We start from the raw sequence: 26,719 nt of genomic DNA, 5'->3' as shown, positions 1-26,719 counted from the left end.
GTAATAGATTTAGGATACTTATTTTGTTTTCGGCTTAATTAAGTTGCTTCTATTTCGTCTATTAGGTTATTGCTATTATTGGTAGAGAGATGGATGATCGTTTCACATAAGGAAATACAGAGTTACTTTTATGCATGAGTTGTCTTGATCCGAGAAACACATTTTCAAGTTTCGATCAAGTAAAACTCTTGCTCAATTTTATCCGGAAGATTTATTAGAAATGGACCGATAGTTGTTGATCAATCAATTGAACAATTTTATCTTTGATATGAGAAATGATAAAAAATTATCTGAGCTTAAAGATATTAGGGAGCTTGCTATTAAGATGGTTGCGACGAATAGACAATTGGTTTATCCGTTAGTTTATCGACTTATTGAGTTATCATTGGTATTACCTGTCGCGACGACTACTGTTGAGCGAGTGTTTTTAGCAATGAACATTATCAAGACTGATTTGTGTAACAAGATAGGAGATAAATATTTGAATGATAGTATGATGGTATACATAGAGAAAGATATGTTTGTAAGCATAGAAAATGAACCTATTCTGCAACGTTATAAAAAATTGTACCAACGTAGGATTTAGTTTTAAAAAATAGACATGTAATAATATTTATTTAATTTCGATTTTTTTTTTGACGTTTTGAATTTTTTTTAGTGATATGTTTGAGCCCGGATCATCATTCCAAACAAATTTATCGATAAACTGAATAGGTCTCGTACTTTGTTTTTATGACTATATTATTAATATAGTAAACATTCTAGATATTTTGACAATAAAAATTAAGATTAAGTTATATGTTACAAATTTAGCTTTTAAATATTCGTAATAAATTAAATATTTTAAATATAATTGATGCTTGAAAGATCTCACGTGATAATTAAATAACAGTTAAATCAATAATTAAATAACAGTTAAATCAATATTTTCACAAAATTTTATAAGTTAAATTCACAATTTTTTTTTTTATAAGTTATACTTCAACTAAAACGTTAATTAATATATTTAATTTGATACAGGAAAAAAAGAAGGGACAAGAAAAAAAAAAAAAAGGAATGTTAGGATGCGTCAAATTCCAGACCTTTCTATTATTTATTGGTAGTATACAATTCATATGAAAAACGTCAGAGGGATCGGAAGTTGGAAATCAAGGAACACGAAAAGTCTGTCCTAATCTCTGCGACAGCTGCCTATCATATCTAACTGGAAAAAAGCTGCACTTCATTTCTAAACAATACTGTAGTTTTTATCACAACCCACGCCCAACATTTTCCCTCCGCAATTTTCCAAGAACCCTAAAATCACTTTTTTTGGCGCCACTTTTCAAAATTCCTTATACCCACCCACTGTTTCTTCTTCTATCTCTCTCTCCTCGTTACATTCCTTTCCTATCTCTTCTTCTTATTTCCTTTTCAATTACGTCCTCTCTCTTTTTCCTTCGTCCCTCTAATCTCTTCCGATTACGGTCGTTCATCGAGACTGCAAATTTCTCAGATGAATCGACGAGAAGCGGATGGATAACTGTGCTGCTGTGCAGGAATTTCAAGGTCAGGTTTTAGATAACAAGTTTATTGCTAAATCCGGACAAGGAAACCATTTGGAGGATATGGAAATTACGGAGATACGGAAGGAGGCTGTTGAAAAGCAAGTAAAGGTGGAAACCTTGCAGATACACGAGTCTGATTCTCGAACCAGTGAGCAGGTGAAGACGGTTAAAGAGGAGACCCAAGATTTTGTGGAAAATCTTGAACCCAAGTTTGAAGGTGAGGAGCGCAAAGATAGATGTGATAAGAAAAGAAAGGCGGAAGCTTTGCAGATTAAGGAGTCTCACTCTGGAATTGATGAGCAGATGGGCGAGGATGTGAAGGCCGAGAAAGAGGAGAACCCATTTGTCGTTAAGACAATGAAAAGAAAAGGTGAAGGTGAAGGTGAAGAGGCTCAACTTTGGGCTGGCGGTGTTATGCCTCAGGGAACCAAGCAATCTATGGTAGAACAATTACAGGAGACTCATTTCGTTCAAGCAAACAGCAATAAACTGAAAGGAATTGACGAGAAACCAATGGAATTTTGTGCTCATCTGGAAGAATCTCCAGGCGGTATCGCAGGTAATAAGTTAATTACTAAAATTGGAGAAGAGAACTATCAGGAGGCAATTAAAAGTAAGCGAACAGGGGAGGAAAGTAGTGATAAAAAGCTGGAAACTATTATTTATGATAAAGACAGAGGTAGGAGCTCAGCAAAAAAACGTGGTAGGAAACCAAAAAATTGTGTTAGGAAGCCAACAAACGGTGGTATTGATGAGCAGAGTGGCGAGAAGGTAGAAGATTCGAGCCTAGTTACTGCCGAGAATATGGAAGGCAAATTTGTAGACGAAAATGCTGGTGTGAGCCATACTTGTGAAACAGGTGGTGAAGTGGGAAGAACAGCTGGTAGCAGTAAAGTTACGTGCCAAAATCATATAGAAAATGCTTTAGACTCTGACAAAGAAAGAGAAGATGGTGAAGAATTGCAGGACAATGATGGAAAAGGTAAGAATAATGAAGAATATGGTGAGAAGGGGGATGATTTAATGGCTTTTGATTTATATGGAGACAAAGAAACCACTTCTGCTGAAACGCTAGAGGACATGCCAGATGACCTTCCCTCTAAAAGGAAGGGTAGAAAGCAGAAGATCGATACTGAGACAAGGCAACAGAATGGTTCTATGGGATTGAATGGTAGTTATTCAAAGATGCTGAGACCTAATAGAAAGGCGAACTATGCTGATGTCTCTGAAGTGTATGATTTGGTGGAGAAGAAGCCACCTAGAAAAACTACAATACTCACAGGAAGGGAAGGTTTAGAATCTGAAACAGTTAATGAAAATAGAGATTTGGATGAAGGAAATAGAAAGAAAAGGAGGCAAAGAGGTCAGAAAACACAAAAGGAGGAGAATATTGGTGGTAAAGGGTGCAGAAGTGATTCACAAGCCATGCAGCATGATGGAGATGAAGTTAAAATTGTGAAGCGCAATAAGCAGGTGGTGATATTGTATGCCTAGTAGGTCGTTACATAATGCCTGTTTGTTTATCTTTCTTGATTTGTTTTTCTCTTTATGGAATTTGCAGTATACAGAAGAAGTTTGCTTAATGTGCCATCAGTGCCAGAGAAATGACAGAGGATGTGAAGTCATTCGGTGCCAGAAGTGCAAGAGAAAGCGCTACTGCTCTCATTGCTTGGGTACCTGGTATACATTTATACATGAATTGCTTAGTCTCTTCCATTTTTTTTCACATCAGAGCCTTTCCTACTATGAGGTAGGAATATTACAGTCCTACTTTTTTTTTTTTTTGTGTCATGAGGCAGTGAATTTTTTATGTAGTTCAAACTGCACTATGTGAAAAAGTTCATCGAGTACTAAACTTCTACAACATTAAACCATTGCAATTGAATAATAAGTATTTCCACTATTTCTGAGATTTTAATGCGGGGGTTGGGTTTACTTAAAACCCGTCTTTTCTATAATGAGATAGGATTGCACTTATTGTAGGGTAGAGAATTGCTTACTTCCAAGGGATGCGGTCAAGTGGTAAGGCCTTGTCCACCCCTAACCAAGGAATGAGGGTTCGAACCTCACCTTAGGCATGGATCAGTCTTAAATCCTTGGGCCAGCTGTCCCACCCATTTGAGGTGCCTACCAACCAGTGAATGTGGATTAGTCCGGATGTAGACATGGCTTAAAGGTGCATCTGTGGTGGTGCGGACCCTCCAGGATTACCTCGTGGTTTGACAAAAAAAAAAAAAAAAGAAAAGAAAAGAAAAGAGAATTGAGGACAACACATCTGTTTAAAAGTTAGTTATGCTTTTTACTACTAGGGGTAGTGAGCTGGCTGTTTAGGGGTATTTTATTATTAGTTTAAATGGCCTGTTTCTCGTTTGTGAGTAGGTAGGAAGAATAATATTGAGTTTCATGTTTGGCTCTGCATTTTTGGATTGGACGGGGGAGGGGAGGTTGTAGGTTATTCCTTGGATTCATTTACCTTATACTGTTTTTCAATCTCTGTTGTATTGTTTGTTTTTTCCTAAAGCCATTCCTCTGTAGTATCCCTTACCTAAATCCTTTTGAGTTCATTTCCTATTAATTGGTTTGGCCTGTCGGATTCATGATGGGGAAGCCGGAACAAGCTCGTTTAGACGCACAAGATGAGAGGATGAATGGTTTGTATCAACATCTACACGACCTCTCTTCCATTATGTCCTCTATATAGCAAGACTCACTTCACTTGAAAAAATGTTGAAGAATTCAAAGCTAGGTTTTCTAGTTGGATGAAGCAATTAGGCAAAAAAACACATTCAACATTCCAGTGTCCACCTAGAACACCCTTCTGCAGATGAGAATCAAGGTAGGTTTACCACCAAATTGGGAATCACATTCCTCATCGTGGGCCACAGACCATGGGTGACATGTTTAAGTAAAACACTTTTTTGATCAACCATTCTCTTTCAAAAAGTGAAGCTGCCTTCCTTTTTCGACATTGATCCACACGGTTGGCTTACTAAAGCAAATTTGTATTTCCGCATCAACCAAACCTTCTCAACTATGAAGTACCTTCTCAACTATGAAGTTGGCTCAAGCCTAAATGTGTATGGGCGGCCATGCTGTTAATTGGTTTTCCACTCTTAGATTGACATCCAGAAATCACTTGGGAGAACTTTCCACGTGAATTAATGTCCATGTTTAATGGTCTAACTCTGTTGAAGAATCAGGCTCTTTAAAATAGAGAGGAATTGTTGCTTAATGCATTGAAGCTTTTGAGCTACTGCCCAGATGAACAATTTGTGGGAGTGTTCCTTAATGGTTTGCGTAAGTAGATAAAACCTTGGGTACGTGTTTTGTCTCCTGAAACGCGCATTCAAGCCATGAAATTAGTGTGACATGTTGAATCCACCATTTCAATTGTTGTCGTTACACAAATCCAAGTTATAGAGGTGGGCCCCACATCACTTACCTCTAGTCATGCTAGCAACATCACATGGGTTGCATGTTAGAGACAATCAGTTTTAACAAGCCCAAAACCCATGGGTTTAATTGGGTGGAAAGAAAACGGATCATGTTCGAGACCTAAACACGCCACTTCTCAATCCTAAGGTAAACAATCCGTACTAACTCGTAAACTCTCCATGGCTGAGATAGAAAATGGGTTATGTTCAAGACCTAAACCGCACCATTGACGACCACTAATGACCATGAGAGATGAAGGTGGAGAATGTAAGGTCCTTGAGTTCTATGGGATTTCTGATGATGATGCGCTAATACCACATCCCTATTTTGGTTATGATGGATAGTGGGGCCACACTTAACTTCATCTATGATAAATTGGCTCAGGCTATGGGTTTTCCAACTACACCCATTCCGCAACTCAAGGTTAAATTGGGCGATGGCTTTTGTATTGACGTTAGTAAAAAAATGTGAAGTTGGAAATCAGGTTTTGGGTTCTTACACCTATTCGATCGAGGCTCATGTGCTTAATTTGCGAGATTTGGATTTGTTATTAGGTATCGCTTGGCTGAGAACTTTGAGGGATGTCCTTAACAACCGGGACACCAAACTTGTGCATTTTTGGAGTAACCGGCAACAGTATGAATTAAAGGGTATTAGCGAAGTTCAACAAATCATTAGGTCCTCTCAAATATCTGATACACCTACACCCCTCACGCGAATGCCCATCGGGCGTGAAGCGTGCACAACACAAGCCCATATTACCATGTTTGCAATTAGGGCTGCCAGGAATCAAACCCTAGACCACTTGATCAATCTCTCTGATAACATGTCATGAAATTAATTGAACTAAAAGCTCAAGCTGATAGTTAAAGGTCCACTTCATATTAATATCTGATACATAGCATTGAGCAAGCACTTGATAGTGGAGATTGTTTGGGATAGGGACAATTAGCTTCTTAAGGGCAGCCACCTCTAAACTCCATCATACAGTGGTATTATGATTTTTTTTTTTGATTTTTTCTACTCTGCATGCATCCTGAACGAATGATTGATCATTCTATTTGTGTGTTGTAGGTTATAGGGCATTGAATAAAGCCATTGCTCCCGACAAATACCCTACACCGGTCGTTGATGAATTGCTTGATGAGCTCCATGGGTCAAGTATTCATGCGAAAATTGATTTGAAATTGGGTTTTTACTAGATTTGTATACGAGAATGGGATGGGGAAAAGACTACCTTCCGCACACATGACGACCACTACGAGTTTTTGGTTTTGCCGTTTAGCCTCACAAATGGTCCTTCCACTTTTCAATCTCTAATGAGTGAAATATTCAAGCCATTATTGTAAAATTGAAGAAGTGTTCATTTGGTCGTGCATTAGCCAATTCCAACTTCAATGAAAAGTGTGCGAGGATTTTTGGGACTCACCGACTATTACTGGAAATTTGTTCGTGACTGGAAAAACCGCTAAGTCTTTTACTTAGCTGACGAAACAGGATAATTTTCAGTGGGGACCTCAGGCACAATCTGCATATGACGAATTGAAGCATATGTTGAGTTCTGTTTTGTTTTAGCTCTTTCCAATTTCAACCAACCCTTCATCATAGAATGTGATGCATCTGGCAAGGGGTTGGGTGCTGTCCTTATGCAAAATAAACATTCCATTGCTTATTTCAGCAAGGCTTTTTTCGAGCGTAATTTGGCTAAGTCCGCTCATGAAAAGGAAATCATGGCCTTAGCTTTGGCCATCCAACATTGGAGACCCTACTTGTTGGAAGACATTTAATTGTACTAACCAATTAATGGAGCCTTCGACGCCTTTGCAGTAGTGAATTATGATTGTCGATCATCATAATTGGTTGAGTAGATTGACGAGGTATCATTTTGATGGTCAGTATAAGCCCGGTACCACTATTCGAACGACTGACACCTTGTCTTGCCAACATAAGTCACATTCTGATTCCCAACTCTTGACTATGGTCTTTTCTCCAAGCTGGCCCACTGGTCATCAATTGCTTAATGAAGTCTGATCTAATCCCCATCTCTTGTCCATTATAAATGCCCTCTAGTAGAATCCTCAAGATAAACTAAGCATTGAATTGACAAAAGGTTTGTTATACTATAAGGGACGTTTAGTCATCTCTGCTTCTTCCAAGTGGATTCCCACTTTGCTTGCAGAATTTCACAACACTCCTTTAGGTGGGCATTTCGTTTACTATCAAACTTACATGTGTCTTGCTCCTAATTTATACTAGGTGGTTATGATAAAGGATGTTCAAAAGTTTGTGCAAAATGTAGTATTTGTCAACAATGTAAGGCGTCTACCTTGGCTCCTACGGGAGGGTTATGAGGCCATTTTGGTAGTTGTGGATCGATTGTCCAAGTACAACCATTTTTCCCCTTTGAAACACCCTTATACCGCCAAATAAGTGATTGAAGTATTTGTAAAAGAAATAGTTTGCCTACATGGCTTTCCTCAGATATCAAGACCCTCAGTCGATTTTGGCAGGAATTATTCAAGTTGCAAGGTACTCTGCTTCGTCACACCTTTGCTTACCATTCAGAATTTGATGCGCAAACCGAGGTCATCAATTGTTGCCTTGGAGGCTGTTGCTAGAGAATTAGCTCATCAAGATGAAGCTTTGCGGCAACTTGAGCTTCGTTTACACTCTTCACAACAAAAGATGAAGGTTCAGGCTGATAAACATTGTTGTGAGGTCTATTTTGAGGTTGGTGATTGGGTTTATTTGAATCTACGTCCCTATAGGCAGCATTCCGTTATGCGTCATATCGTATCCATCCCAAGCTTTCAGCACGCTCCTAGGTGTTGTCTAAGCTGTAGCTTATACGCTTCACTTTCTACATCTAAAATTCACCCTATTTTCCATGTTTTCTTGCTGAAGAAAGCTTTGGGTCCCCATATATCTTCCTTGGAATTGCCAGTGTAATTGAATTTGGATTTGGATGCTGCTGATTCTTTAATTCCAGAACAGATTTTGGCTACTTGACAAATTCAAAGAGTGTATTAGCTAGTCAAATGGAAGACTAAGAGCATTGAAGTTCTACCCTTGTTTTTGCTCTCTGATCGACTTAGTTTAAATGGTCTCCTTCTCGTTTGTGGGTAGGTAGGAAGAATTATATTGAGTTTTCATGTTTGGCTCTACATCTTTGGATCAGAGGGGGCCTATAGGTTGTTCCTCAGATTCATTTACCTTTTACTGTTTTTCAATTTCTATTGTATTGTTTCTCTTTTCCTAGAGCCATTCTTGTGTGAGAGGGGGCTATATCAATACAAATATCCCTTACCTAAATCCTTTTGAGTTGATTTCCTATTATTATACCATATGAAAAAGTTCATTGAATTCTACAAGACTTCTACAACATTAGATAATTGCAATTAGATAATTAGTATTTTGTCAATGCAATGGATAACATATCTAAAATTGTTTAGAAAGGGTAACACAATGAATTGTTATTGTAGGTTAACTAGTTCATAAAAAAGAAATACTAATTGGTTCCTTTGCTAGTTTTTAAAGATGACACTTCTTTTCTTATTACCCTTAACAACTTTGGATTTCATTAATTCAGGTGTTACTTGGTACTTGATAGCACGAGTTATTATGCATTGACCTTAAGCATACTTTCATATTTTTCTTTATTTTGAGAATTTTTTATTTTTATTTTTAAGGAGTGCTTGTAGAAAGTTATATTGATTGTAAGGTGATCTCTGGTGAGAGTACGACAACTCAACATAGAGTAGTGGTGCTTGATTTTCGAAGTAGGAGATGTATAAGAAAACGAATACCACGAGTAGAGACTAAGATTAAGTGGTGGAAATTGCAAGGGGAGAACCAACAAAAATTTGTGGATAAGATGGCCACAAAAGATATTCGGTCTTGTAATGTGGATTTAGATATAGATTCAATGTGGACTAAGATGGAGCATAGTATAAAGGAAGTAGCGAAGGAAGTTTTAGGGGAATCTAAAGGTAGTATGCCATCGGGTAAGGACACATCTTGGTGGATTGAAGAAGTGCGACAAGCAATAAATAGTAAGCGAGAATACTATAAAATATTGGGGAAATGTAGGAGTGATGAGAACTACGAAAAGTATAAAGAGGCTAAGAAGGAAGCCAAGGTCATACGAGATGCCTGAGCAAAGGTGAATCGGGATCTGTATGCAAGATTGGATACGAAGGAAGGGGAAAGAGGCATATATATAATTGCAGATCTTGGAAAAGTTAAATGTGTGAAGTATGTGGACTAACGAGTCCTGGTTGGAGATAAGGATATCAAGGAACGATGGAGGTCCTATTTTTATAACTTATTTAATGGAGATCGCAGACAAGATGTTGGAGATAGAAGTATCCCTCATGATATGGTAAATCGTGACTGCATGTGGAGAATTCGAAAGTATGAAGTCAAAATGGCATTAAAAAAGATGAGATTGAAGAAAGTTGTAGGACCTAATGACATTCCTATTGAGATTTGGAGATGTTTGGGAGAGAAAGGAATCGAATGGTTGACGACTTTCTTCAACAAGATTTGGAGAAGCAATATCATCGCACTTAGCCCATTTCTTTTTGCTGTTGTTACGTATGAATTAACGAGTTTACTTCAAGACACTATACTATGGTTCATATTGTTTGCAGATGATATTGTGTTGGTTGATGAGATGAAAGAAGACGTGGAAAGTAAGTTGGAATTATGGAGACAAACTTTGGAATATAGATGCTTTAAGTTGAGCCGAAGTAAGACGGAATATTTGGAGTGTAAGTTTAGCGGCGATAGAAGTAGGGAGGCAGAGACAATCACCTTGGATGGGAGGGTTGTCTAGGGCTTGGATTGCTTCCGTTATTTAGGGTCTATTATTTAGGGAAATGTAGGTTTATTTAAATCTGGTTGGTCGAAGTGGAAGAGTGTTACAGGTTTCCTTTGCCCCGACATACCTAATAGATTGAATGGAAAAATCTACCGTAGGACAATTAGACCTGCATTGTTATATGGTATGGAATGTTGGGCAGTGAAACACTGTCACATTCATAAGATGTCGGTGGCGGAGATGCGTATGTTGCGATAGATGTGTGGTCATACGAGAAAGGATTGGGTGAGGAATGAAATAATTAGGACGAAAGTAGGGGTTACATCATTTGAGAATAAAATGATGGAAATCAATTAAGGTGGTTTGGCGATGTAAGACGAAGAGCGCTTGATGAGCGGGTTAGAAAGATTGAAGAGTGGCAAAAGGATGTAATGGTGAGGGGTAGAGGAAGGCTTAAGCAAATTTGGAAGAGGGTGATTGAGAGTGATATGAGTTTATTGGGGATTGAGGAGAATATGGCAATGGATAGGACACTGGAGGGAGAGAATTTATGTCGCTGACATGATTTGATTTCACGGTTTTGTACGACGGTTCATGTTAGCCGACCCCGAATCATTTTGGGATTAAGGCTTTGTTGTTGTTGTACTTTTAAACCTTGGTAGATATGTTAATCTATTTAGATCGAGATATCCAAGAAAAGATAAAGCTTAAGTCCTGTTTAGATTTAAATGCAGAATAATTGCATAACATAGATTATGACATTTATGTTTGAATAGGACCATATTTTGCATAACACGTTTTTGCCATTTTTTTCTTCTTAATATTATTTCTTAAATTGCGTAGGTATCCCAAGATGACAGCTAATGAAGTTGCCGATGCTTGTCCAGTTTGTCTTGGAAACTGTAATTGCAAAGCTTGCATGCGTGATGCTTCAAAGGAGGTCAGTTCTTCTGCCTGGAAAAATTGTTCATCAGTGTTTCTGCATATGCTACAACTAATCTTCCACCTCATACATTTGTTTGTTCCCTTTTTGCTTATTCCTGGCAGTACCTTAAGAGTCTAAATGAATGGAATGTCGATGAGGAAAAGAAAGTACCATATGCTAAGTATTTGCTCCAATGGATTCTTCCATACCTGAAGCAGTTGAATGAAGAACAGTTGATGGAGAGAAAAACCGAAGCTAGCATGCAAGGTACTCTGGCGTGTATGATATATACTTTGAGCTATGTTAAAGCATATCGACCTCAGCTTTGTTTGGAAGTATGTATTTTTATGGCACTGTACTTTGTTATGTAGGACCAGGTGGGTTCCTGCTCACGTGGTTGTCTGCATGCGTCCTGACATTAATGTTTTGAAGTGCGTTTGTGTGTGGGCTTCTGTGAAAACGTAGATGTTTATTAATTGGCTGAATATCATTTGTGCAGGTGTATCACCTGCAGAATTAGACATACAAAATGCTAATTGTCCTGAGGAGGAACGCATGTACTGGTAAGTGATTCTAATATTTCCCCCTTAAGTTCTGTAGTTATTAAAGTTGGATCATGTTTTACTGTTTTTCTCCCTTTTCACTTGTTAGATTTTGGTTGCAGTGACAGCTGCAGAACCTCTATCTTTGATTATCATAGAAGCTGTTCAGGGTGCTCTGATCTCTGTCTTGCTTGTTGTCGGGAGATCCGTGAAGGGTGCCTGCAGGGTAATGTCAAAGAGGAGGTTGTGGATTATGTTGACAGAGGGTTTGACTATTTACATGGCGGAGAGGGAGTAGTTAAAGAAGTTTCTAGTGTGCCAACTGATACTTGCACTGAGGATCTTCAGAGATCAAATTTTCAATGGAAGAAAAATGAAGGTGGAAGCATTCTTTGTCGTTGTGGTTTGAGCAATCTAGATTTGAAAAGTATGTTCTCAGTAAATTTGGTTTCAGACTTAGTAAAGAGAGCAGAAAATGTTGCAGAAAGGCTTCGACTCGACATGGCTATCACTCCTCCTGAGCAATGTGAATGTTTTAATCTTGAAGGAGATGCTGATATCAGAAATAGTCAGTTATTGAAAGCTGCATCCCGTGAGAATACTGATGACAATTATTTGTACTACCCAAGGGCTAGAGACATCAAAGAGAAGGATTTGAAGCATTTTCAGTACCATTGGATGAGAGCTGAGCCTGTGATTGTTAGCAATGTTCTTGAAACTGGAACTGGCTTAAGTTGGGAGCCAATGGTCATGTGGCGTGCATTCCGCCAGATAAGAAATGAAAATCATGATACACTTTTGGACGTGAAGGCCATTGAATGCTTGGATTGGTGTGCGGTTAGTATATTTATCTTACTATTGCAACTTTTATTATTGGCTCAAAATGTTATCCTTATAATTAAAAATGTTCCAAGTATTATACATTTTTTGAACATTTTCTGTTAGTGGTAAAACGGATGTATAAAAATGTTTGGGGTTAGTCAACTCGTCCCCATACCTTGACCCAAATGTTTATTTCCATTATTTGCTTCCAAACTGTTGCTTGGTTTCTTCTCTAATACTCTTCAACATGATCATGCATACTCTTTTTTTTAAATTTTTTTTTTTAAAAAATTTATCTCTTCAAACTTAGAGGGTCCTTATTGACCACATTTTTTTTATTCCTGTCTTTGTGCTGATTATTTTTCCCATATCATTTTATGAGTCCTGTTGAAATGTTGCTGTTAGGTACAATCTAATTAGATATGCTGAATGGCAATATGCAGGTTGACATTAATGTTCGTGAATTCTTTGCGGGATACGTGAATGGTAGATATGATAAAAAGGATTGGCCTCAGATATTGAAATTAAAAGACTGGCCACCATCTGATATGTTTGATGAGCGTCTGCCTCGACACGGTGCTGAATTTATTCGCTGTTTGCCATTCAAGGAGTACACACATCCTCAGAAAGGACAACTGAATCTTGCTATCAGATTGCCTGAGAAATCTTTGAAACCAGATATGGGCCCGAAGACATATATTGCCTATGGATTTGCTGAAGAGTTTGGGCGTGGAGATTCAGTTACAAAACTCCACTGTGACATGTCTGATGCGGTGTGTTAAGCTCTCTCTCTCTCTCTCTCTCTACACACACACACATATATTAGTTTCAATATCGGTTTCCATCATATGAACATCTTTGCTATGCACCACAACTAAAAAATGACAGTCATCAACCTAAGCGTTTTATCTTTTAAGATGAGAGAAAAAAAGAAATTAAAATAACATCAGTATACGGAAATTCACTTCTTTGCTGTACAAATGGTTAACACACTGAAGAATTCTCTACAACCTATGTATTCAGCATGCAGGAAACGCTCATGTTTTTCAAGTGATTTGGTGTGGTAGCTTGGAGAAGCTGCCTTGTCACATTGTTCAGTTATCTGCTGCTTGAACAGTGAAAAGTGCTAGTTAACCAGCCAGTTCAATTGACTTTCTTCGGATTAAACTAAAATTGGATAAAAGTCAGAAACAAACTGGCCCAAGGTCTTATTGTTAATCCCTGTTCGATTGTCTAGTGCATCATTTTGGACAACAATGCTTCAAGTGGTTTTCTTTGGATGTTAACTAAAATAGGTTAATGTGTTAACAAACTGGCCCAAGGTCTTGTTTTTAATCCCGGTTTTGTTATCTAGTTGCATCGTTTTGGATAACAATGCTTTCTTTGTGGCAATCTTGTGCGATTTTAACTTCTTGTTATTTGCTCACAAAAGGTTTTCCCTTCACTATTGTTCATCTTTCATCAATATATCTGGAGCTTCCACCCACGTCTTTATTTTTTCTTGAGGAGTTTCTTGTTCAAATGAGTGAAAATCGACTAAGGTGGTTTGCCCATGTAAGACGAAGAGCGCTTGATGCGCGGGTTAGAAGGACCGAAGAGTGGCAAAGGGATGCAATGGTGAGGGGTAGGGGAAGGCCTAAGCAAACTTACAAGAGGGTGATTGAAAGTGATATGAGTTTATTGGGGATTGAGGAAAATATGACAGTGGATATGACGGAGTGGAGGGAGAGAATTTATGTCGCTGACACGACTTGATTTTACGGTTTCGTATGACGGTTTATGTTAGCCGACCTTGAATCATTTCGGGTCTAAGGCTTTGTTGTTGTTGTTGTGGAGTTTCTTCTTCCACGGATACCCATATATTGAATTCTACCTAAGTTATGAAAAACAGATCTAGCTCTTGTTTACTAACTAATGGCTTCCTTTATTTATGGGATCTGGTGCACATCATGAAAGTCTTGATCTTTTTTTTCTTCACATGACTGGAAAGTGTGCCCCATTGTTCCCATCGGCTGATTACGTATTACCCTATAGAGTCAGTGCTTTTTGGGATTATATAATAGTATAATGGTCATCTAACGTGCAACCTAGAGGTTGTAGTCGTAAGGCCTAAGAGCTGTGTGTCTTGATTGAATATATTTTTGAAGGCAAGACTGATCAAACTCCCGTTCCTAGGATCTACTTATTAGGTGGGATATTTCATTTAATTCTTTCTTTTTTCAGTTGCCTAGCTCGAATAGATGATTTATTGCAGGTTCAATTATACAAGCATTGAAATTTGGCTCAGTATTTCAGTATAGTAGAGCTTGTATGGTCATTTATAGGTGCTATGTCATCAAGATGAGGTCCCGAAATGATTGCTTAGCCTTGAAATTGGTCTTCTAATCTGAGTTGTTAATCTATGCTGGAATTGATGGTTTCAGGTGAATATTTTGACACATATAACTGAAGTGACGTTTAAGCCTGAGAAACTTACAGCCATAGAGGATTTGAAAAAGCAGCATACGGAGCAAGACAAAAAAGAACTTTTTGGAAGTAATGAAATGGTAGAGGAAGATTCTGGGAGTAGGATACATGTGAACATTGCTAAGGCAAATGAATTGGAGAAGCAAGATGACGGAGGTGCAGTTTGGGACATATTCCGGAGAGAAGATGTTCCTAAGTTGGAGGAGTATCTAAAAAAACACTTCAGAGAATTTAGGCATATTCACTGCTGCCCATTGCAAAAGGTGATTTGTGGATTGATTTTGCTATTTATGTTTGTTTTCTAGCAAAGGTAGTGTGATAATTTAATAACCTGTGGTTATTTGTCATGGTGAAGTTAAACCTTTTGAAGAATCTGAAGAAGGAACAGTGTAGTAATAATTGAACACAATGATTAATAATTTTTTTTTTTTGAAATAAAACTATTTATTAAGAATCACCATTTAACAAATCAACAAGAAATGAAGGTGGACAGTCCCACAATAACTGCGAACAGACTCGGAACAGACAGCTTTAGCAAGAGCATGAGTTGCCATATTTGCTGAACGCTTTACAAAAGAAATAGAACAAGCTACTAATTCTTTTAAGAGTACCCTACAATCCTCAATTAACTCCGACCGATACGAGAAATCCTGTTCCGAAGACAAGATTGCCTGATCTGATTAAACATAAACCATATGAAGATTTCTCATTTTAAGCCAGCTTAGAGCCTCATGAATTGTCATAATTTCAGCAGTGAAAGCATCAAATACATTTTCAAATGGCTCATTAACACCCGCTATACAATTGCCATGATGATCATGCAAAATGAACCCGTATGAACTACAACCAGCATCACAACATAACCCAGCATCCACATTAACACACAACCAGTTCACTGGCGGGGGAGACCAGTGATCGATGTAAGCACACTGTTGAGCAGTTGAAGCATGGATGGTGCGAGCAGCAACCCACTCCGACCAAGCCTGTCGAGCCAAATTAAGAACATGTCCTGCAGAACTCCACTTATTCTCCCAAAAAACCCGATTTCTATGAGACCATATGGCCTAGATTACCGCCAAAATCTCCCCAAAAATATCCATTGGCATGATATTTAAAGCATCAGAAAACCATGATTCAAAGCAGGAGATTAAACTCATTCTATTATCCTTGAAAAAAATCTCCCAAACCAATTGTGCAAAAGAACAGGAAATTAAGGCATGTAAAATAGACTCACCTGCCACATTACACACCGGACAAACATTATGAATTGGTAGGTGATGTGCCACTAAACAGCTTCTGGTAGGAAGACACAATTTAAGACACCGCCAAGCAAAATTCTTAAGCTTTGGAGAAACCCCAAGAGACCAAAGATGTTTCCAATTAGGTTGTGAATGAAGCAAACTGACCCGATCAAACGAACCCATCACCAGATGATATCCAAATCTGACTGAATACAAACCGCGTCTATCGGGTTGCCATAACCACGAGTCAACATCGCCTATACGCCTTCTTGGAATAGACAGAATTAAGCTACAACCCCTATCATAAAAAATGGATCGGCTAAGATTCACATTCCATCTCCCCTGCTGATCCAATAAACAATAAACAAATTCGTTTTGCAAATCAGCCGGAGGAATAGAAGTTGGTCTAGGATTTTAGATATCTGGCAGCCAATGATCCTCCCAAATTTTAACCTCCATCCCATTACCAATGTTTCGCAGCAGACCTTTGATAATCAACTCTCTTCCTGCTAAAATACTCCTGTACACATAAGAGGGATTATGCCTAAAACCAGCTTGTAATTTTTTTGAAGAGGAATAGTATCGCGCCTTAAGAACCCTTAAAACAAGAGAACCAGACTTTGTTACTAAACGCCAACTCCGCTTCGCTAATAAGGCCGAATTAAATTCATGGGTACTTCGGAACCCCATACCCCCTTCAATCTTCAGTATACAAAGTTTCTCCCAATGTTGCCAACACAAGCCAGTAGGTGAATTGCCATTTGATTTCCACCAAAATTTATTCAACAATTTATTGATATCGTCACAGAAATTTAAGGGAAGAAGGAAGATACTCATCAAATAAGATGGAATAGATTGAAGTATAGCCTTGATAAAAATTTCTTTTCCGGCTCTAGACAAGAACTTCTCCTTCTAGTTATTCATCCTGGACCATATCCTATCTTTCAAAAAACCTAAGGTTTGTGTCTTCTGCCAACAGAAATAGGAGCACCCAAATAAAAGCCCATATCTAAAACCTCCTGAACCTCCGGTGACTGACAATATCCCTATCCTCTCTTCTGGTATTACTGCTAAAGGACAAAGAAGATTTCAGAAAATTTATGCATTGACCAGAATTCAATTCATACCTTTTTAGACTGCTTTGCACAACCGAAGCTTCCAAAACATTCGCCTTGAAGAAAAGATAGCTATCGTCCGCAAAACATAAATGGAAGATTCGGGGAGCAGATCTAGCAACTTTACACCCGTGTAATACACCTCTGGCTTCACAATCCTTAAGAAGAATCGAAAGACCATCAGCACAAACAAGAAAAAGGAATGGTGCCCTCGTTTAGGCACAATTGGCCCCAACTCAATCCCCTGTAGCAAAACCTTATAACTGACAGTTGAGATACAGACCATGATCAATTTGATGAATTGTTCCTTAAAACCATTTTTAACAACATCAGCTCCAAAAAACCCCACTCAACCCTGTCGTATGCCTTACTCATATCCAATTTTAGAGCCGCAAACCCCCTATACCTCTGCGTAAGGCATTTAAGCTTGTGAAGAACTTCATATGCCACAATTATGTTATCCGAGATCAGCCGACGAGGAATAAACGCCCTCTGGGTATCAGAAATAATGGAGGAAAGAACTTTTTTCAGCCTATTAGCCAATTTTTTTGACACAATCTTGAATAGAACATTGCATAATGCAATGGGGTGTAAATCAGTAACCCGTTCAACAGCTTCTTTTTTGGGAATTAATACAATCGAAGTTTCATTCAGACTAGAAGGAAAGTGATACTGATCAATGAAGTTTGAGCACACTTTACTTACATCTCTGCCAATAATAGACCAAAATCCTTTGATAAAATGCCGAATTTAATCCATCGGGCCCGGGGCTCTTATTAGGATGCATTGAAAAACAAGCTATCTTTACTTCATCCTCAATAACATGTAACAACAAATCCAAATTTTGTTCTTCAGACACAAGTTGATTAACCAATGGAATTATATCAACAGAACGACGCTCGACATTGAAATATAGATGAGAAATAATCCAAAATGATTTCCTCAAGACCATTACCAACCGTACACCATGACCCCGATTCATCCTTGAGCTGATTTATATTGTTCCTCTTTTTCCTGATAGACGCATATTCATGAAAATACCGGTGTTGAAATCTCTATTTTGAAGCCAAAATAATTTGGCTTTGTTTCCAAAAGTCCTCCTTTTGCTGGAGAACTTTAGCATACAGAGATGATGCATGCCTCTTTAAATTGAGCAACCCAAAAGAATCAATTCTGCCTTTATATCTGTCCAACATCCTCCTTGCCGATTGCAGAGCCTTATGAAAATTATTCTCCAAAGATGAACTCCATTTAGATAAAGCAGCAGTGCACTGCTTTAGCTTATACGAAATAGAACCATTACCACTACCCTCCCAAGCATGTTGAACAACTGAAGCGCATTGCTCCTCCCTAAGTCGGGAGTTCTCAAATCTAAACCTTTTAACCGAACATCATGCAATCCATACTCTGAATTTTAGACAAAGTGCCGAATGATCAGAACAGATTGTTGCAATGTTGTTCAAGGTTGAACCAGAAAACAGATTACGCCAGCTAGCATTTACCAACGCCCTATCCAGTCTTTCTTCAATCCATTTCTGACTACCACAACCCGATTCCCACGTGAATGGATGACCAGTCATACACAAATCTGAAAGATTACAATCAGTAACAGCAGACCTAAACCCATCGCCAGTTAGCTTGTCTATTCCCTCCTCTCTTTTTCAGAAACATGGAGGATATCATTAAAATCCCCGACACAACACCAAGGCAGAGAAGAACATGTTGACAAAAATCTAAGAAGATCCCACGATTCTTGTCGTCTATGACGTTCATGAAATCCATAGAATCTCGTCAAACGCCATAATGGAATAACTGAACCTGCACATCAATGAAGTTAATATCAGTATTCAGCAAAGTAACCATATTCTTTTCCTTAGATAGAAGAGCAATACCACCACCATGCCCCAAGCCTTCCACCACAAACAATCCTTCAAACCCCAACTTCCTCCTCACTAACTCCACCTTATCTTTCTTGATCATAATCTCCATCAAAAACACAAACATGGGCTTATGGACCTGAACCAAGTCCATCAAAACATTAACTGTTCGCGGATTGCCCGCCTGGCGGGCCTGGAAACCAGGTCCCACCTTGAATTCCTTTTTTGATTGATTATCCTGAATATAATCCATAGGACTATCAACTCTTGGTCTCTTAGGGTCCAGTATGATACCTTCTTCCCTTATCACCCCTGAATCAGAATTTGAACCACTAGTATTGCTGCTAAGTGAAATATGTGGTGTCTTGGTTGTGCCTTGACCATCACCAATGTTTCTACCTCTGCTAACAGACTTACCTTGCTTGATACCCTCATTCTCTCCCCTATTCAACATTGAATCCTCCTTCCAAAAACATTCCTCCTCCCCTGAATAGTCCCTAAGCCATTCTCTCCCAATCTGAATTGTTGCTCTCCTACTAAGTGCCCTAAGAAAGGACCCAAATTGTCTTTCCACATTCATATCAGGTAACCAATAATGCCACAATAAAAGCAAAACCCAGGCAATCTCTCATAGCGGAATTGAACCCACAGCCACTCGCCCCCACTGCGCTTTACCTTCAATCCGCTCTTAATCGACTTTCGAATATCCACAACCACTTTGATTCGTAGGAAACTGCGGCGCGGTGCTGAAAAATTCTTAGGGTCTGAATCAAGAAACTTACCAATTCGATTTCCCACAACTTTACATATTTCTTCAGTTTGAAAGCCAACAGGAAGATCAAGAATCTGCACCCAAATCATTAGATTAATCAATTCAACTTTAGAAAACTGTTCAGATTCAGATAATTCCTGAACAATGAGGACATTTTGGTTGAATGTCCATGGACCATCGTCAGGAACTCTCCTAGCATCCAATTCATGGAAAAATTGAAAGAGATACCGACCCTCAACATCAGTATCCGAAACCGTAACGCCTTTGACTGGTTTCCAAATCGAGGCAAGAGTATTACGCATCGAATCAAAATGGATGGGTTTTGCGATTAAAAACTGTCCGACAACACAATGATTAATAATTATGTAATGATAAGCTCGGCATATCTAGAAATATAGGATCTGTAATATAAATGATATTTTTTATTGGGATGGGTGCTTCAGGGAAATGTAGGTTTCTTTATTTGATTATGAAAGTTGGGATGATCAATGGTGACTGATTGTCCAAATGAGGACATGTAGTTAATTGCAGCACTTTTGTGAGCTGAATATGCAGCTGTGGCCATTGTTAAGATGGTCTTTTATACCCTTTTTTTTTCTCCTTCTCTCCCTTTTGCAGGTTGCTCATCCTATTCATGATCAGACCTTTTATTTGACTCTAGAGCATAAGAGGAAGCTAAAAGAGGAATATGGTGAGCCAAACATTATTTCATTGCTAAATTTAAATATTTGTCATTCCATTTTTCAAATTCAGTGTTCTAGTTATTGGTTCTTAAATGTGTACAGGAATTGAGCCATGGACATTTGTCCAGAGACTTGGAGATGCAGTCTTTATCCCAGCAGGCTGTCCTCATCAAGTGCGGAACTTGAAGGTAACATAAATTGGTGAATCTTTGCTTCAAAAAATGTGAAAATTTGGTCCTGAATTTAATTTTGATAGTTTTGTTTGTCAAGATTTTGTTAAACAATGAGGCTTGGTTCTTAAGAGTCAGGCATGTATCAGAAGTCAGAAGTAACTATGAGATGTTCTGTTTACTTCTCCGATGTTGGCTTAATCTCATTACATCCTAATTGAAAGTTTGTGACGTTGATGCTTCTTAGAAAGCCTATAATTAAATTGTGAAGCTTTTGCTGCTTTGTTGGTTGATTGCTTTTTGTTGCCAATTGGCTTGCCCTAGGGGCGTGCATGTTTGCTCATTATGCTCAACCAGTAAGCCTAATTATCATTTTTCCATCTGCTATAGTCATGCATAAAGGTAGCATTGGACTTTGTTTCACCTGAAAATGTTGGTGAGTGTGTTCGTTTGACTGAGGAATTTCGTGCACTTCCCTCAAATCATCTATCTAAGGAAGACAAATTGGAGGTATAACTGGTCCCTAAATTATATTTGTTTAAAAATATATATTGCACTTTATGTTTTTGGACTGCATTATGGCTATAGAAATGTTGGTTGTGATGTAAAATGCTTCATTACTTGGTTTGTTGATAGAGTTTCTTTATTTTATCTTTTTTTTTTTTTTTTTTTTGTTCGTTCGTTCGTCCTTTTATCTTTCTTTATATTGGAAAATATATGTTTTCGGACTTTCATTATAGGGTAGGCTACTGGTTGGATATTATCATCTTAAATTCTTTTGTGTCCTTTTTATGTCTTTATTATTCAGTTTTCCTTTTCTATTTTAGTTATTTCTTAGAAATTTAAGTGCTGTCAGTGTACATTCTTTTATTTTGGACTTTCCTCAGTCCCTTCTTACATCAAATATGAATTAAAAATCATTAAAGTAAAATGTCATTAGGAATGGTTTATTGGGGAAGTCCTAAGCAAACTTGGAAGAGAGTGATTGAGGGTGATATGAGTTTTATTGGGGATTGAGGAAAATATGACAGTGGATAAGACGTAATGGAGGGAGAGAAATTTATGTCGCTGACACGACTTGATTTCATAGTTTCGTACGACGGTTCATGTTAGCCGATCCCGAATCATTTCGGGACTAAGCCTTTGTTGCTGTTGTCGTCATCATTAGGAATGGTTTTTTTTTTTGGTAAGAATAAAAAAAGATCTTTATTTAGTCCATAACACAATAAAAAAATATTTATCATTTATTAGAGGGTTGGGTTTTGGATGGTCTTCCCATGTCTCTATCATCAGAGCTTTTCCATCCGATATTGATATCTGGAATCTTCTGCTTATGGCTCTGATTACTGTAACCTAAATCCAGCCATTTCTTTAATTTTTAATTTCTTTTCTCACAAATAAATTGGTTATACTCATAATGTTGTTAATTAGGATCATTTATGCACTTGTTTATCTTGCTGCGTCTTGAAACAGGTGAAGAAAATGTATCTTCATGCTATGAAATGGGCTGTGGAATTTCTGGAGCATGGTCGAGAGTGAGTAGCTAATTATACATGCTAGCATATTTATTATTATTTTTTTATTTCATCTCGAGCTTATGAAAATTGTTTCCTTGGTCTTTGTGTTTTTATTTTGCCACTCAACTCCCCCCTATGATTTTGCTGAACGAAACTTGTGCTGATACTATCAGTTTAGGGTTATGCAACTGTAAACTATGCAGTGTTCTAAATTTGATGTTTTGAAAAATGGAACGTGAATTCATTCCCATTTTAAGTAATTTGCTTCATGCTTTACAGCTTAAACTTGTCATCCATTGAAGAGGCAACTAATTTATTTGTTAAGTTGTGCACTTTTTACTGACGACATTGTATTTCTTGTCTCCTCTACTCTGGAAATTTATTTTGACAGACAACTGTCTTTACCTTTTTCTCTTTCACTGTGATCCTTTTGCATGTGATATGCTGCTTTGTTTCTGTACATATTCATTAATGAATAATCATTTGTTGCTGAGAATTTCATGAAAAAGTCTTCTGCTTCCCCTGTCATTGCTTGAAAATGGATATCAGTAAGAAAGTTTCTATTAACTGTTAAGAGTACTAGGGTGTTTGCATATTAGGCTCTAGGAAGGTAAAAAATGTATATGGTATTTCTTCTGCATTATAATGTGCTTTTTACATGGTTTAACCTTTGAATTCTAGGTGCTGTTGCGAGTTAAGCAACCCAAACATTGTGTTTGAAAGGCAACCTCATTGCGAATTACTATGAAACTACTTTTTAAGTATTATAGATGGATAGGCGTGTATGAAATCCCTTAATAGTTAATACTGCACATTTTTCTTGCCAACTTCGAGACTTTCAAAAATTTGTTTTAAAACTGTTGTGTTATATTTGGGGTTTGGCTTAGCAAATTTCATAAGCTAAGAAAATATGAAGTTTGCCCATCACAAATAAGATATGAGCATATAGTTTTGATAGCTACTGAATTGTTTTGCAGATATGAAACAGCAGTGTTCTCATCCATGGTCTTCTGTTTCTTTTGCAATATTAACCCAATACCAAGAGGATTAGGAACAAATATTTGAATGAATTCCAAAGCTTCTTTCGTTTTAAGTCACAATAAATGTTTCTGACATTCCTATAGTTAATTGGATTGAAGTAAACCTGAACTTTGTACTGCTTGATTTTCAGAACCGTTGTTCCAGCTGAGGATGATAAAACGCCATCGCGTAAGAGGAGTGCATCTAAGAAAAGGGGGAGGAAGCAGGAATCTCGAGATTGATAGTCATGCTGGGTGTCTGCATTATTGCACCGTTTTTGAGTATCCTTGCCACAAGCTCGAGCTGTTAATAGTCTTTTTTTTTTTTTTTTTTTTAACACTACTAAATCTGATATGCCACCTTGGTATGATTGTATCTGTTCTACTTTAGCTGGCGTCTTTTGTTGAATGCAGATGCACATTTATGCATTCTGTCCAAAATCTCTAATTATATGTGAGCAAGGATATATTGGTTTGGTATAAAAGTGTATGATATTCTGCTGATAAAAGCAGTTTAGTTATCTGCACTTTCTCAAATTGGTTAGGGTATTCTCATGATATATAAGCATCCTATAAACTTGATTGATCCTAGTTTAAAAAGATTAGATTGCTTATTCTTAAATAAAATAAAATACTTGCAATGTCTTAGGATGCTTATATATCATGAGAATACTTACCACCACCAACAACAAAGCCTTAGTCCCGAAATGATTCTGGGGTTAACTTGAACTATCATATAAAATCGTGAAATCAAGTCGTGTCGGCGAAATAAATTCTCTTCCTCCACTCCCTCCTATCCACTGTCATATTTTTCTCAATTCTCAATAAACTTATATTACTCTCGATCACCTTTTTCCAATTTTGCTTAGGTCTTATCCTATCTTCACCATTACATCCCTTTGCCACTCTTCAGTTCTCCTAAGCGGCGCATCAAGCGCTCTTCGTCTAACATGGCCAAACCATCTTAGTTGGTTTTCTCTCATTTTATTTTCAATAGATGTAATCTTTACTTTTGTCCTAATTATTGCATTATTCACCAAATCCTTTCTTGTATGACCACACATCCATTTCAACATACACATCTCTGCCATCGACATCTTATAAATGTGACAGTGTTTCACTGTTTAACACTTCGTACCATATGACAATGCTAGTCTAGTTATCGTGCAGTAGAATTTTCTCTTCAATCTATTAGGCATGTCGGGGTCACAAAGGAACCTGTAGCACTCTTTCACTTCGTCCAACCAGATTTAATCCTATGTGCAATATTTCCATCTACTTCTCCATCCGTTTGGATAATAGACCCTAAATACCGAAAGCAATCCGAGGCTTGAACAACTCTCCCATCCAGGGTGATTGTCCCCGCCTCCCTACTCCTTTTGCTGCTAAACTAACACTCCAAATATTCTGTCTTACTTCGGGTCAACTTAAAGCCTCTAGATTCCAAAGTTTGTCTCCATAGTTCCAACTTCCTCTCCACGGCTTCTTTCGTCTCATCAATCAACACAATATCATCTGTAAACAACATGTACCATGGTATACCATCTTGAAGTGAACTCATTAGTTCATCCATAACGATGGCAAAAAGAAACGGGCTAAGTGCGAAACCTTGATGCACTCCTATCATAATAGGGAACTCTTCAGTCTTTCCGACACTGGTACGTACACTCGTGCACGCTTCCTCATACATGTCCTTTATGATGTCAATATATTTTCGCGAAATTCCTTTCCTTATTAAGGCCCACCAAAGTACTTCCATTAGTACTTTATCATATGTCTTCTCCAAGTCAATGAAAACCATATGCAAGTCTTTCTTCTTATTTCGATAGTGCTCTATTAATTGTCTCATTAGATGGATGGCTTCCATAGTTGATCTTCCTGCATAAAGCCAAACTGGTTTTTCGAGATCTTCATCGTCCTCTTTAGTCTTTGTTCGATCACCCGCTCCCAAAGTTTCATAGTGTGACTCATTAATTTGATTCCTCGATAGTTGGCACAATCTTGGACATCGCTTTTGTTCTTATACAAAGGGATTAGGATACTTTTCCTCCATTCTGATGGCATCTTATTGTTTCTTCAAATTTTGTTGAAGAATGTCGTCAACCATTCGATTCCTCTCTCTCTCCCAAACATCTCCAAATCTCAATAGGGATGCCACCAGGTCCTACTGCTTTCTTAAATCTCATCTTATTTAATGCCACCCTTTTGAATTATCTGCATGCAGTCACGATTTATCATATCGTGAGGGATACTTATATCTCCAACATCTTGTCTGCGATCTCCATTAAATAAGTTATCAAAATAGGACTTCCATCGTTCCTTGATATCCTTATCTCCAACCAGGACTCGTTGATCCACATCCTTCACACATTTAACTTTTCCAAGATCTCATGTCTTCCTATCTCTCATACAGGCAATTATATATATGCCTCTTTCCTTTTCCTTGGTATCCAATCTTGTATACATATCCCGATTCACCTTTGCTCTAGAATCTCGTATGACCTTCTTTGCTTCCCTTTTAGCCTCTTTGTACTTTTCATAGTTCTCATCACTCCTGCTTTTTCCCAATATTTTATAGGATTCTCGCTTACTGTTTATTGCTTGTCGCACTTCTTCGATCCACCAAGATGTGTCCTTACCCGGTGGCATGATACCTTTAGATTCCCCTAGAACTTCCTTCGCTACATGAGAATACTTACCAATTTGAGAGAATGCTTATATAAAATACTTGCAACGTCGAGTTTTAAGGATTAAGTCCTTGATAATTTATTTTTCCATATTGAGCTCTTGATCATTGATTCTATTATGGATTAGACCCTTATTTATCTTTTTTTTTGTCGAGTTTGGACTTCAGACATCGTCAGGGCGATTCAGCTTGTTGACATGGATAAATAAAAATAAGAACCCATTGACTAGCATAGATAAAAATTAAAAACTAAAATGAAATTATAGAAATTAATTTCCAGTATATTCGTCCAAATTCGATTTTCTCTTCTCCCATTTTGTGATTTTCAACATTAGAATTGTCAAATCGATCTTCTCATCTTCTAAACTCGATGGAAAAGTTAAATAAGGACCAAATCCATAACAAAAGCAATGATCAAGGGTTCAATGTGGCAAAATAATTGATCAAGGGCTTGATCCTTAAAACATGTAAAGTCTAAGAGCTTAATTATGCTTTTTGCCTAATTAAAAGTGTGAGTTTTTGTGTCATATGTTATTGATAATAAAATTTTCTTTATTGAATTAAGTCCCCTATATTTAACAAGCGGTATCAGAGTGGGCGGTCAGGGATCGGTACGTGGTCAAGTATGAGCGGACAGTCAGAGACTCGTTACCGAGTGCTAGGAGTTCGCGACCTGGGATCGTGGTGGTATGAGGTATTTTTAGTGCGCAGTCCGAGATTCTAGAAAGTATTGACCAGTGACTAAACTTGGTTAATTAAAGGAGATAAGGAATAGACATGTCTACCTTGGTAAACACTCTGAAAAAACTCAATAATAATAATTGTAAGTAATGAAACAACGCTTGTGACGGAACAAAATGACCTTAAAAAGTGGAAGGTCAAGTGTGGTAAAACTAGGGTAAAGTACATACGTGGTGTACAACCTTTACATGTTTTCACACTTTGGTGTACAACCAAAATTTTTTCACACTAAAGTGTACAACCTTCTGGTGATCTCCTACTAAAGTGTACAACCTTCTGGTGATCTCCTACTAATGTGTACAACTGGTAAAAATGGTTGGTCAATGCAAGGCAACGTTG

General features: G+C 37.8%; 1 protein-coding gene across 1 annotated transcript; it reads left to right on the top strand.

The window, feature by feature from the left end:
• Positions 1-1,121: 1,121 nt before the first annotated feature.
• On the top strand, positions 1,122-23,382 carry LOC136224929 (lysine-specific demethylase JMJ29-like). The gene is made up of 13 exons (XM_066013355.1): positions 1,122-3,020; positions 3,109-3,227; positions 10,648-10,744; positions 10,852-10,996; positions 11,229-11,292; positions 11,394-12,108; positions 12,537-12,866; positions 14,517-14,822; positions 20,183-20,255; positions 20,350-20,435; positions 20,808-20,927; positions 21,891-21,952; positions 23,106-23,382. Exons 1-13 carry the CDS (start codon positions 1,515-1,517, stop codon positions 23,194-23,196), a joined length of 3,714 nt encoding a protein of 1,237 aa, XP_065869427.1. The 5' UTR covers positions 1,122-1,514; the 3' UTR covers positions 23,197-23,382.
• Positions 23,383-26,719: the final 3,337 nt, after the last annotated feature.

The sequence above is a fragment of the Euphorbia lathyris genome, chromosome 3 (genome assembly GCF_963576675.1).
Source record: "Euphorbia lathyris chromosome 3, ddEupLath1.1, whole genome shotgun sequence".
NCBI lineage: Eukaryota > Viridiplantae > Streptophyta > Magnoliopsida > Malpighiales > Euphorbiaceae > Euphorbia > Euphorbia lathyris.
Note: the sequence above shows the minus strand (reverse complement) of the source record. Positions and strands in the feature narration are given on the sequence as shown.